The sequence below is a fragment of the Colletes latitarsis genome, chromosome 4 (genome assembly GCF_051014445.1).
Source record: "Colletes latitarsis isolate SP2378_abdomen chromosome 4, iyColLati1, whole genome shotgun sequence".
Taxonomy (NCBI): domain Eukaryota; kingdom Metazoa; phylum Arthropoda; class Insecta; order Hymenoptera; family Colletidae; genus Colletes; species Colletes latitarsis.
Genome location: NC_135137.1, coordinates 42,810,596 through 42,824,551, shown reverse-complemented (window position 1 = coordinate 42,824,551; position 13,956 = coordinate 42,810,596). Strand labels below are relative to the sequence as shown.

The window sequence follows — 13,956 nt, the reverse complement described above, 5'->3', positions numbered from 1 at the left end:
TCCACCCGCTCCTTCCGTTTCGTTTTCCCTTGAAGTTTAATTTTAAACTCGTGACACTGCAGAACGAAATGACTAGTCTCGTATGGATCTATCGTTAGCCAGAGTTTCTTTCCCTAAATATCAGACAGAAGAGTACGAAGGAACTAGATATAGAATATCGCATGCATTTTTTTCGACTATTTTTAATTTTGCTCCATTACTCATTGACCTAATTCGGCTGAATTTTAACTTTTACCGTAAATTGTACATAAAATTTCGAAGATTCGCAAAAAAAATTCAATATTTAATAATTACAGTACCTTTTCTCTCCAAGGAAGGATCTGGTTTTATCTGGTTTTGCTTTCGAATGGAAAAGACTTCGTGTATGTCAAATATTCACTTTATTGTTTCTCAGCCAATAGAAGATGTTTAAATACTAATTACTAAATGTTGCAAAACGTTACAGTATGAAATGTGATATATCATTTCGGATCGTCAAAAATTTAACACGTATAATTTTTTATAAATTTCTAAGGGAACGACACGCGTTTGCAGTTACATAGTCTGTTTTTTTTTTTACGTATACGATGCCTGTATGCGAGGAAAACTTAACGTATTTCAGTGTTGCCATAAGTAGAATGTAAAATAATATGCATACGCGTCCTGATTCTCTTTAGGATCTAACAGTTTTCGTTATTGTAACCTAAGCAACGAAGCAACACGTAGCGCAATCGGTGAAAGCCATTTGTAAATATTACAAGAATCGATACAAAACTTGTTACTAAGTCACAAAGTACAGGGAATTACAAACACTAATTCGCAGTATATACTTTTATATATGTATACAACACACGCAGAGATAAACTCTTAACAGTATTCTTTCATTATTTGGGCATTCGAATAATCGAAGTCGTTTTATCCAGCATCAAAGAGACACGTAGTTTCATCCTAATGGACGATAGAGACAGTTTCACGTACATTTTTGTAGTAATATTTTAAAAAACGATCGTAAGATTTATCCGACAACATTTAAAACATGAAAGTACGTAGAATGATGTAATTGGATTTATTGATTTAGCGTATTTGAGGTCGATTACGCATTACCTAATCTTTATTAATCATATTAATCCTATTATTATCACTATATAATGCCGCACAATGACTTATCCTGAGGTGTTGGGTAAACTTAAAAATAAATTATATACGTACACCCTGAATATATCTAGTTTTACCAGCTAACAAAGTGCTCTCTCACGTAAGTTTTCCTTTAATCGTTTGCATTTTTTTGTCCCGTTAGAAGAGTTGTTTCTGACTACATTGTTGGGAGATTAATATTTGCGTTTGATTCGTGTTACAGTGCGTAAGTTAACGATAACGTGGTATCTATATAAAAGAATTTTTATATTTGTTGAAAGTTGCAACACAGCATGTCGCTGTGATTCACCGTTAAGGAGAGGCTCAAGACAGAGTTAAAAAAACTCGTATCTCCGAAATGTAATTTCATTATTCTGGTCGTCTGCGTGCCATTGTCCTTACTATAAACCTCGAAAATACCAACCAGAAAACTGCACATAGGTAAAAATGCAAAGTACGTCCCTTGAACGTTCTTCGGCGACCGACTCGCCCCCACAAATCGCGTACCCCCTTCCCAAGGCATCACGCTGAGGGCGCACTGGAAGGGAGAATTCGACTTTCGATTTTTTTTATTAGACGTCTCGTCATCAGTCTTTACTCGTCAGAGTCTTCACTTGCCAGTTACAACACCTACTAATCACACATCACTTAAATTTATAGGAAATCGGAAGCCAGTAATTTTTTTTTGTGCGTATTATATTCGCACTTTTCGCTAACAATAAGTAGGAATAATAAATTGGCCAAATAACACGTATCCTAGTCGATAACATACAACGCTATAATATAATACAAGTATCGTAAATAGTGAATAATCAAAATTAAAACAAATTCTAATCGAAAATTTTTTTGATGACGAGAATCGCGTTAACACGAAACTCATCCTTTTTCCTTTTTTCTTTAAGTCGTTTCCTTACAAAAACTAACACAAGGGATCATCGAGCACTAAAAAATTCAAGAAACTGAAAATTGCGTGCAAGCAGAGTAGTTCGTTCTTAGCATAAACTAATGTTTTTGTTCGTGCGGAATTATAATTTGAGACGAAATCGGTACCAATCCGTAGCATTATTTAAGCATGATTATTATGTGCTTGATTCTGTCGATATTCTGTCGCAAGTTGTACTTTTTTACTTATTTATTGCACGAGTTTTATTGTACTTGCAGAAGAGAATTTTGTATCTGCAGCATTTATTATTGGCGATAAAGATGGCCAAGATGGAAAAGCCAACTTAGTTGTTGGAATGTCGCGAAGTGTTGGAAAATCGGGAAATATCATTCAATATATTTAAATATTGAACCCTGATTAGGACACGATCTCATAGGCGACACAAAGGATAACGATACGAAGAGCCTAAGAATCATTAGCAATTTGGAAACCCCAATTTTAGTATCGAGGGGGAAAGGGGTGCGAAGGCACAATAAACGAGCTATGCAAAGCAACCGCACCACGCATTAAAGAATGGAACGATCAAGTGCTGGCTCAGTTAATATAACAAAATTCCCCGTTGTCTTCAACCGTATAGAGCCCTTAACGATACTTTCAAGGAACGATAGACCAACATTTATGCCGCCATATCTGATGTGATATTGTCGAGAACCAATCTTGGGGTCCATATCTTCGCAAGATGTATCCCAAAGAATATTTTACGTCGCTATAAATATGATAAAGATTTCATAAATCGTTCTTCCTAGATTAATTTAAGATCATGAGCCTTTTAATAGAGCAGGTGGGAGAACTCGGAGGTCGCCGAAAACGCGGTGCCGAGATTCGAGAGAAAGCGAGAAATATAGTTAAGAACTCGGTAAACGGACTTGAAGAATCTCAAACCCTAGCAGCGATTACATTGTTACAAGTATTACAACGCGTGGTATTGGAATGGGAATTGGCTATTTGTTTTATATAGCTTTTTAACTACCAGAACATGCAATTACCAAGTATTTATTCACTTCATCGGTCGTCACTGGTCATAATTGAGCCTGAATTAATGCTTGTATATGTAAGAGAGTATTTGCGACGCTTAGAGGCGAGTTCAACTACTGCCTTTCGTATGATCCAACATTAATATCAGCCTGACTAGAATAGCTTTAATCTTAATATGCACTTAACGCATGGTTTGCACAATGAATAAGGTAACAACGGTCGAGTAATGCATAATGCAAATTTTATATCGATATATCGAGTAACGTGACGCGTACAGATTTTTTACGACTCGCTTTCATTGAAACCGTTAACGTCGATAAACCGTTAATTTCAATTCGTTACTAAAAACTACGGTTCAACAGTCGTATGTTATTACTGATCTACACTTTCAACGTTTACCACTATTAAATGTGATTTTCCCTGTTATGCTAGTAACTCGCGTTATTTTTATTTCGACATCCTGAAATCGAGATTTCGCACGAACGAAAAATAGTTTTGCTTCACGAACGAACCCGCCGATTCTGCACGATTCTACATTTTTTGAATTTTCAAATTCGCGATTGCCCCTCGTAAAATATATTACTATAATTTTAGTCGTATTTCGTATTGTAATATAATACACATATGAGTTCAAATGTTAGAAACTCCCTTCGTTCGAAGCAGGGATATATCATCTCGACTGTAACATGGAATGACGTTACGTGCAAGATTAGATTGGCTGATATACACATCCATATGTATGATGTATGTATCTACACATATATATCACACCTTTGTTTCGGTAAGATTGTACAAAACAAGTGGTCAAAAGGGGCATGGAAGATGGCCCCAAGGAGCCTTTTTGTCGAGTAGTTAATGTACATGATACAAGCAGACATAGGGAACAACTTTCATCGTAACACAAAGCTGAAACACGCGATGCGTTTTTCTCTCGACTCTATTTTGGTAAAACAAATCAAACGATAAACTGGTGGTCTGGGTGGGGGTATTTTAGTCAATACGTACACTCGCGTTAGTTGAAAAACTACTTCACAGCAGATATACATATATCCACAGGACACTCTCCTACGTACGACAGTGAAGGATATATGCAAATTGACCAAAGCAATGACCGCATGGGTGCACGAAAGGTTTGACGTTGGAACGCTCGTGGGGCCAAGATTGTTGTAGAATCAGCTATTTTGTCCATTACTCTTCAGTTCTTTATTACTATTCTTTAGCAACACTATGACGCCTTCACGAATTTAGAAGAGAATAACAGATGCATGTATCAGAATGACAAAATTATCAGAACATTGAATCATATTGGATACTAGCGCGAGAATCCTACCCCTCCTCGCGCCTTTAACATCCATTCGGTGTATTTTTAGGCAGAAACTCAGTGTATACGTCACGTGAACGTTATGTGGGAGTATCTGAAATTTCGTTGGTTCTACGCGTGGGCATCGGATCGCTCATACGGACAGCCTATTTAAGCTTCTCGCGTTTCCGCGATCGAGTCAGTCAAATTCTTTCGTCAACAGCTTTAATCCGTTTCAACGGAGAAAAATCGGAGTTGTCTCCCGATTTGCCGAATCAACGTTTCCGAAAACACGACACGGTAGTAACTCTGTTGCTCGTTTTGTGCTTACGATCGGTCTGTGTTCTTGCTTTCGCCGGACTAAAACGCTTTCCGCGAAATAGTAACCTAAAAATAGTGAGAATTCTAACCGGTACTTAAATGCTAATACACATCTACGATAATTTACATGCATTAGAAGTAGTGCTGCTTTTGGTCTGAGTTCGCATCGCCTCTTCAGATTCGATCGTTTCAGCGCGAATCGATGGTTATTTTCAACGCGTAACGCGATCCCCAAAGAGGCTATTATATCTAGGATACGTTTTATTTATCCGTAGTTATTAACTACTAGTTAGTAAATATCGAGTAACTTAGCAGACTAACTTATTCGTTAAATATGCCGAAAAGCACTGATCTTTAACATCTAAATAATAACCGTTACGATACCATACGACGCGTTCAACCACTTCCTTTCTTCGTCTGTTCCTTCTCAAAACTGTGTGCGTTTAAAAATTTGTCTCAAGTCTGATAATTTGTATCTCGAAGATAATACACACTGTCAAGAAATGTATTTCTGGTATTACTGTAATCGAGATCGCTTTATACGCGGCGGACAGAATTAATATACCCTTTTAGCAACCTTCGCGCGCTTTAGTAGTTTCACTAACGATTAATACCGTGTTGTTTCTCATCTAGCGCCTAAATTATTAACCTAACTGACCCAGATCTAATCCTAAAAGCTAACTCAACTTAATTCCGCAGGGTTCGATGAAAATGCACCGCTTTGTTTACCTTAACGCGTGGACAATGGCTGACGTGCCTCGAAACAACGCGTACCGTTTACGACTTCCTATCTCTTTTATTGTTCGACACGATTTTAATTCTAAATTGACGTTTTCATTCGTGAACATTTACAGAACACGAGAAAGTTCGTCGCTTTCGATGTCAATTTCTAAAAAAAAGAAAAAAGAAAAAATAACGCAATACGTTCCAAGGTTGTTCCCGTTGTATCTGCGAAATTTTGTTTCATGGTTAATCGGATGTTATTTTTGCTGATCATCGTGTAGCGTTTAAATGATGATCGCAAACACAATCTAAGGTGTATCTACGTTCACAGTTTGTCAAACATTTAAAGAAATCAAACGCGTAAAGAAAAGTAATGCCTTCAATATCGATAATTCCTACACATTACGTTATTACTTCGTATTTTCGTAAATTACGAAACTTCGGTATCTTCTCAACGCACTAGTAGAACCGAGAAAGGAAATTTTAATCGTCGCGTATTTTTAATTTGTTATTAAGATATGATGCTCGTTACTCTAAATAGATTTGCAGTATCACCGTAACGATGCGATTACCACATTCGCGCGTTTTGAGTCGAATAAATCTTGGATCTAGCACGTTTTAAACTTAGCCTAATTCTTAATCGGCGATCGATTACGATTATTCCTCGTACACGTGTTTTTATTATCTCGAACACTCATTGTACCCCTTTTTCTCACATTTCACGTTCGAAAGCGGAAAGCAAGAAATAAACCAGAATTTGTTTTCTTTATTCACCGGTTCCACAGATGTCGGTGGTACCTCTAATATTTCGCGACTGGTGGGACGATTTCGATCGCCCAGTGTCCAGATTGATGGACCAGCATTTTGGCAGCGGACTAGACCGAGATGATTTGGTATCTAGATTCTCTGATCTAAGTCTCGACAGACCCCTGCGTTCGATTATTGGCAACAGATACTACCGTCCGTGGAGGAACATTACGCGACAACGCTCTACCGGATCTAGCACAGTTCAGATCGACAGCAAAGACAACTTCCAGGTTGGTGATTTGATCGTTTTTTTTTTTTTTTTTACGGGCAACACGCGTAATTCTTGATCGAAAGAATGATTTTCATCGCTGCTCGTCACTCGACTTCAAATCGAACTCGGAACTTGCAAAGCTGGTGCGCGTTTACAGCGATCAAAAAGGAAGTGTCGAAATCTTTCGCTACTTTCGTGGGTAGAAATGGCAAACAACGATCAATAACGACGGTTTTGTTTTTTTTTAAGTCATCGTGATAAACTATTGCGTAGAGAAGCGCGAGCCATATCCATAGTTATCACTCGACGGTACGCACCACACCTATTGCCGAGGACAACAGGTATGGTGTTGCGATTACCTTTTGGGTCGAGTGGTAACTATGGATACGGATCGAAATATATCGATTGGAAAACTACGGCCGCGGCTAATAAGATGTTACACCGTTTGTCGATAACCGAAAGATTCTAAAAGCATTCGATATCTTGTGTTTTGTTAAAATTGTCTTTGGAATTTGGTAATTTTGGTTGAATTCGAATTTCGAGCAATTTGAATGGCACGCGGTTCTCAGTAAATTTTAAGTAGGTGTACTGCTGCTGCTTTTGCGGGTGTACTCCGTTTTAAGGGTTGAAAATGTACACTCGGGTGGTGTTTAGTTAGTTTTGAATACGAAGACTAAGCAAGCGATGTGTACCAGCCATATCGAAAGTGTCGGATATTCTTTTCAACGTTATCGTTTAATGTGGTAATCAATTGTCTTTGAAGGGTGGCGAGTAGCGGATATTATAAAAAATTATTTCGATCGGGAAAGGACATAGCGTGTACTTTGATCTTTACCCGTAGGTGTCTACCTCGTGTAGCTTACGTGAGATTACTGTCAAAATTTATATCTAATGACAGAAGATGAAAAGCGACCTCGAATCGATGAAAGCTTTGCACTGAACAGAACAATTTCGTAATTAAGATGCTTCAAACTTATCGCAAGCAATGTTTCGAAGAAAAGTTCTATTATAACGAACGGATCATCTCCCGTGCTTTGCAAGTTCCCAACTCGCGCACAGAGAGATCTAGAAATAAGGATTACAAAAGTATTATTAAATCGTGCGTCAACGGAAGAAAAGCCTAAAAATAAATCCAACGAAAAATCGTTTCTTCTATAAAGAAGAAATTTTCATTGTCAGAATTTTCCGGCACCTTGAGTTCAAAAAATTCGTCCAAGAGTACTACAGGTTACTTATGGCGGTGCTTCTTTAAACCTGGAGAAAGCTTCTAACGCGATTTCAAGCATCTGAGAAACGCTTATGAAAACTTACATGAAATTTTGATAATACGATTTCGAGCATCATACATATGTATGTTTGGAATTTACGTTAACGATAACTTAATTTAGTATCGACCTTGTATGTAGCACCACGAAATTAACGACTATCGCACAACTCCCTAAGAACAGAAAGTTATGAGATAGCCGTCGTTATTCTTACAGGACATATCTGTAGAGGGAGTGATGAATTTGGTTCTGAATATACGAATTAAAATTTTACCGGAAATACTAAATATCAATTTGAAATAATATATTTAAAAAATATATTGAGTGAAAGAAACAATGTTTTGATAAAACCTAAGTGTTCTCTAAACGGGATCGAAGAATTATCGTGAAAGAAGGAAGCTTCCAAATTAATTTAAAGAAAAGGCACTTTTTCCGCTTTTCTTCAAAACAAAGCAAAAAGAAAAAAAAAAAACGTCGAATAAATCGGATATTTTGTCTCCTTGACTACATGTCGATGTTACAATTAGAACTGGATAAAACATCCGAAATATATTTCTCGTGAGCGTAAAATGTTACACGTACAACCACACGCACACAACCCCTTGTAATTAAGTCTATACCGACAATACGCGTCCGTTTAAATTGTAACTTAGTAACTCGGTAATGATTTCAACTTGTCGATTAACATATTATATCGGTCGCGAGTTATTCATAATAACTGCTAATTAGTTTTCATGGCCCATGGACAATGTGAATCTTTGCTTCCGAATTTCCGGTACGAAGAGCGAAATATATCATTAAGTTTACAGATTAACGGTTGATAAATTAGGCTGAGAGAATTTAAAGTGTACCTTCTCCTTGAATTATTTTTCTCAGATTTTTACGAATCTTAAACAAATGTAAGAAACAAGACAATGCAACTACCATACCGAAGAAACAGAAAAATATAGTGAAAATTTTAAATGGTAACTACTCTACGAAAGAGAATGGCGTCTAACGATCGTAAAATAATGATCAATTCGAAAAGAACGGAACGGAAGTACGGTAATGCACATTTTAGAAACTCAGTTTAACAAAACGAATTAGAAAACTGGAACACCAGAAGGCCCGAAAACCGATTTCTGCCACTAGAACTGCTAATTCTACAGTTTTTCGTCGGCATTTACTTCGCAGACTTCTGCATGATAATATCTCGTGACACGGAAATATGCTTTTGATATTCCTCTCGCTCTTCCACTAATGGTTCACGCAATCGCGTATGAGTGCAAGTTGAAACGTTTCGGGACCCCTCTGATATAGAGGGGGGTAGATTGGCGGGATAAAATCAAGTCTCGAAAACTACTTTTTCTCTCAACGCGACTCAAAAATCGTATAAAAAGAAAGTACACTCCGATCGTACGCGGTATTAATTCTCTGACGAACACGCTCTAACACCGGAAGTACGTTCCTAAAAATCACAGTTTGGCTTTTGCCACGTTATATCTTTCATTCTCGAAAGAGTTTCTTTTGCGTTCCGTTGCATTTCTGAACGTCAAATAGACTCTTGAAAATTCGAAAAAAGTGGATCGTGTCGCGCGAATCAGTCTTTCCGTTTTCTGAAAAAAGAACCGAGAAAGTGTGTGTCGGCGGAGCACCCCCTGAAACGGGGGCACTTGGCTTCCGGGGCTAAAACGGTTCTTGAAACTTTCGGATCTCTCCTCCCTTTCCACTATGTATATTAATAATCTCTATATAAAAATAAATACTTCTCGAGTGATCAACGGTAAAATCATAGAAAATGATTCGGATACGAAATTCTATGTACAGAAATTTAGGCGCAGTGTGTCTGTGTATGCAGCAGCGGCACTCGCAACGTGTAAAATATTTATCATTTTGGTCTTTCTCTCCTACTCTCGAGAAAAAATTTCTCCCTCTTTTTAGTGCGGTATTCGAACAGTTTTTGCCCCTATCCGTATGGCAGAGAAGAGATATATTGGTTTACGTCTTGACGAGTTAAATTTTAATTTGTATTTACTTCGGTGTGATTTTTTGCAGGTAATATTGGATGTTCAGCAATTCTCACCGGAAGAAATCACGGTGAAGACTGTCGATAATAACGTTATCGTCGAAGCCAAACACGAAGAGAGGCAAGACGAACACGGATTTGTCAGCAGACGCTTTGTTCGCAGATACATCTTGCCTCCATCTTACGACGTGATCAACATTACCTCGAGCCTTTCTTCGGATGGTGTCCTAACTATTACGGCACCCAAAAAGGTACAAGACGAAGAGAGAGGGTGAGAGCCGGGGCGAATCGCGAAGATTCGCAACCTACGGCCGCGTAAAAACCTCGCTCGCGGTTTTTTGTTTCGGTTCGGTTTTGTCTTTTCTCAATTCCAACGATCCGTGTGCCCTCGTGGTAGATATTCGGTTTAAAGAAGACGGTCCCGACGATTTATCTCGATCAAATTATGACTCTGCTCTAAACTATAAAAAGAACAATCTCGTATTAAAGAGTTTCAAGCGAGTGAGGCAACATTCGTAAAATACGCGTTTATCGACTTTAACTAAAAATTTTAAAGAGCCGCACCCGACTCGAGTTTATATCGGTTAAAATCGATAAAGTACGACTAGCAAAGTGTTCCTCGTTAGAATTATAAGTCGGTACTTTCACATTCTGAATATCGAAGCAGGTATCATGAAAATATACCTACTGTACACAACCTATTAACATAGGGACTAACAGCGAGACACTACATATTCCGTGTGTACAGGGTGTTCGGCCAACCTTGGGAAAAATTTTAATGGGAGTTTCTGGAGGCCAAAAAGACGAAAATCAAGGATACTAATGTTGAGGCTTCCTTAGGAAGATATAGAAACATTTCCGACCACAGAGTATATATTTTCGGTAAAGAATTTTTTTTCTCGAAACTGCATAGAAATTCGGGGATATGTCTATTCACCAAAAATTATTGTAATTCACCCCCACAGCAAAAAATAATTTTAAAACTATTTGAAATTTTTTAATAACTTTAACAAAGCCTCAATCAACAAATTGATATTCTTGATTTTCGTCTTATTTTAGCCTCTAGAATCACCCATTAAAATTTTTCCCAGGGGTGGTTGAACACCCTGTATATGTACATGTCGATACATATACGCAAGGTGATTCCAGTAACTATGGCAGATTATATGTGTATATGTCGTCACTTCTAAGCGAAGATAAAAGAAAATCAGAGGAAAATTTAATTGCACCTTTTTGTAAATTATCTAATCTTGATTGCAACGATCGATTTCCTTAATTCCTTTTGTCTCTAAAAAGAGACGATCATCGTGAACTACTACTGTACTGTACAAATGTACTAGAAAGAATGAATACAATTGATACAGTGATATTTTTCTATCCTCGCTTAGAATGGAACCACAGAGCCTGACTCAGTTACTATAATAGGGTCAGAGTGCCGCTACATTTCATGATCATGTTTACCTATAACATGTATTTCTCACAAATTTGAACTTGGAATTAACTTTTGACTATCAATAGACGTAAGAAAATACCGAGTAGCGACACCGCGAGCCATAGTTCTTATCTAATATGCGCGTCCATTTTCAAGAAGCTACGTCAACGATTAGAGAACGTAACAACATAATTGAAATACCTCGGTGCAACGACCGCTTACCTAATGCATGTGATCTCGAAGTGCTCTTCTCAAACAATTCGAAATGCGGAGAAATTTCGAATTAGTCGGACCAATATATCGTTGCGCACGGATAGTTCAAGCACCGACCCCGTAGGGTGCACTACAAAAACACAAATATATAAAAGTCTCATCTATAGCTTACTGAATACTTGCTGTTTTTTATTTTAGGTCGCGACACCTAGCGGAACCGAACGAGTGGTCGAAATTGTGAAGACTGGGGAACCCGCGAGCAAGCCTATCAAAATAGAAACTACTACGGAACAAAATTAAATAGTATTATCTTCAAAAAAGTTCTACGTTGCGTTTATTTTTATATTAAAATTTGTATTAAATTCTTCGTATAGCACAATGTATTTAGTAAAATTTTGTAACAATACAATACGATAGAATCATATACAGAACATTATACAAGTATTTGAAAATTTCCTTAGTAATCGCGAACAAAACGAGTGGTTGGTTACGATGAGTTAAATAGATAAACGAAAAGTAATATCGACGAAGCGGTAGCATTCGACGCAACAGACAAAAAGAACTACTAAAAAAAAATAAAGTGTAATATTTGTAAAGAAATACCCACGGTAAACTGTCGCACTCCGCACCGGATATACCTCTTGTCTACATTTTAACGTCCTGTTGTCAGCAGCCTGGTGAGACCACGTAAAAGAATCGAAGATGTGGTCACTGGTTGATGGGTCTTCGGGTGTTCGTCACGTCCGAACTGAACGAAAGTTAATTTACAAATGCGCCGAGGCGGACCGGCCGGCGCTCTTATATAGGCGTGCGGCGACGCAGTGTAGAACGTTCGAGACTCGCACCGGCACCCAACATATTACTGCGCACATTCCTTTCTTCAAAAATTTCGACTCTTTCCCAATTACTTATTTCCTGACCACTGATACAGACATGTTCCCCGTGTCGTAAACTGTCATTTTATGCCACGTTTATGACAATTTTCGTACGTTCGACGGGAAAAATATGAAAATACCGAGTATTGATCGGTAGACGCGTGACGAGATTTCTAGCACGTTCCGCTGCTTAAGCCCCACCATAACCGACCCTACACAAGCCTGTATTTCTTCATTCTCTCTTTTAAAACGGTTGGGTCGTGTGTGTGCTGTAAACGAATAACGTAACTACGAACGATTTATTTGTTTCGATGGTTAGATCGTAGGGTAGGGCTGTTTCCTGGTGCGTAGTTTCTCGAATCAAGGGCAGGCCGAGGTTGTACTTTATTACGATGCCTACTACGCGACATTTCTGAAACGTTTTCGCATCTAAAGTGGTTCCTAGCATATTTATTGTTAATTACTTTAACACCACAAGATCATAGATACTATTTCTCAATACATATCTCCTGCAACGCGAGTTTACACTCGACGAGTCGATCGGTGAACGATGCTCTTTTTTATTCTTATTGTATACGCTCTGTCAAGATAAGAGCTCGACATTCTCGTTAGAATGGGTACTATTGTAAAGTAAATGGTAAATGACACTTTGCGTTAATGTATCAATATAGCGTAAGACCGTCATAAAACTTGCGATCGAAGACGCAAACATGCGGTAATATTATACGCATCGTGTTATCGCTGTGATGACGTTTCAAAACTGCCATCGTCCCTTTGCGAAGGTTACGTACTATTGCGCAATATCTACACGTTCTCACGTCGCAGCTGCAGCTTTATCGATTTTCTTTACGCATCTTTCGATTTCTATGTGTACGTGTCGCGTCTTGAAAACATAGAATTAATTCCATTTTTCATTCATGGGAACGAGGGTCATGCCGAAAATGCTTGGTATCCCCACGATTCAAACTCTTTGTGTAGTGTTCGAGCGCATAATACATACTATAACGTCTAACGGAGCAGGATTAACTTTGGGACAAGGGTAAGGAGCAACGTACCGTTTTGCGGAAGCGAGTACAATGATGCGCAGATGCTTCGAGAGACGTAAAGAAAGCAAAAGTAGAGCGGACGTGCTGGTTGACACGATCGGACAGATGTAGACTACATGTATAGACAATTGTGAATACATTTTCGTGCATGTACAAACAGATAAAACTTTAGAAACGATCCATAGGTGTATACAGCGAACGAAATTCTCATAGTTCCATCAATCTTTTCTAATAAAAATTAAGAAGAATAAGTTCTATCAAGAGGTAGTAGTTGTAACATGAATTTTGGAAAGCCCACAAAATTTTTTTGAAATGCAAAACTGTATTTTACAACAGGACCATCTAGCAGTTCACGAACCTTGTTTTGCTAAAGAGTGGTTTTCGTCGAATTATTTTCCTTCAAAATTGAAAATCTCGTATTTCGAGTAATGGAGTCTGTCGGAGAGTGGAATGTTCTATGGGTAGATGCAGCAGGTAATCAATAGTTGCAGCTCTCGAGTTTTATACGTATACAGGGTGGGGCATTTAAAACAGGTCATCCGAATAATTTACTTGCTTCTCACAATAGAAAAAAAGTGTCTAATCAAAGGTACTCAATATTAATGACCTCAAATTATAGGTCATTGCACTCGTCTCAAAATTCTTTATCAGAATGTAAACAAAAAATTATATCACTCGATTGGAAAAACAGGTTCACTTTTTACTGCTACTACCGGTATTTCTACAA

General features: G+C 38.0%; 1 protein-coding gene and 1 long non-coding RNA gene across 2 annotated transcripts; one reads left to right on the top strand and one right to left on the bottom strand.

The window, feature by feature from the left end:
* Window positions 1–363: 363 nt before the first annotated feature.
* LOC143341274 (uncharacterized) lies at window positions 364–12,268 on the bottom strand. Its single transcript, XR_013079577.1, has 3 exons — window positions 11,916–12,268; window positions 11,318–11,438; window positions 364–10,124 (listed from the first exon to the last, which is right to left on the bottom strand). It is a non-coding gene; the product is annotated as an uncharacterized LOC143341274 (long non-coding RNA).
* On the top strand, window positions 4,527–11,764 carry LOC143341267 (protein lethal(2)essential for life). Its single transcript, XM_076764073.1, has 4 exons — window positions 4,527–4,631; window positions 6,161–6,412; window positions 9,693–9,914; window positions 11,507–11,764. Exons 2-4 carry the CDS (start codon window positions 6,161–6,163, stop codon window positions 11,606–11,608), a joined length of 576 nt encoding a protein of 191 aa, XP_076620188.1. The 5' UTR covers window positions 4,527–4,631; the 3' UTR covers window positions 11,609–11,764.
* Window positions 12,269–13,956: the final 1,688 nt, after the last annotated feature.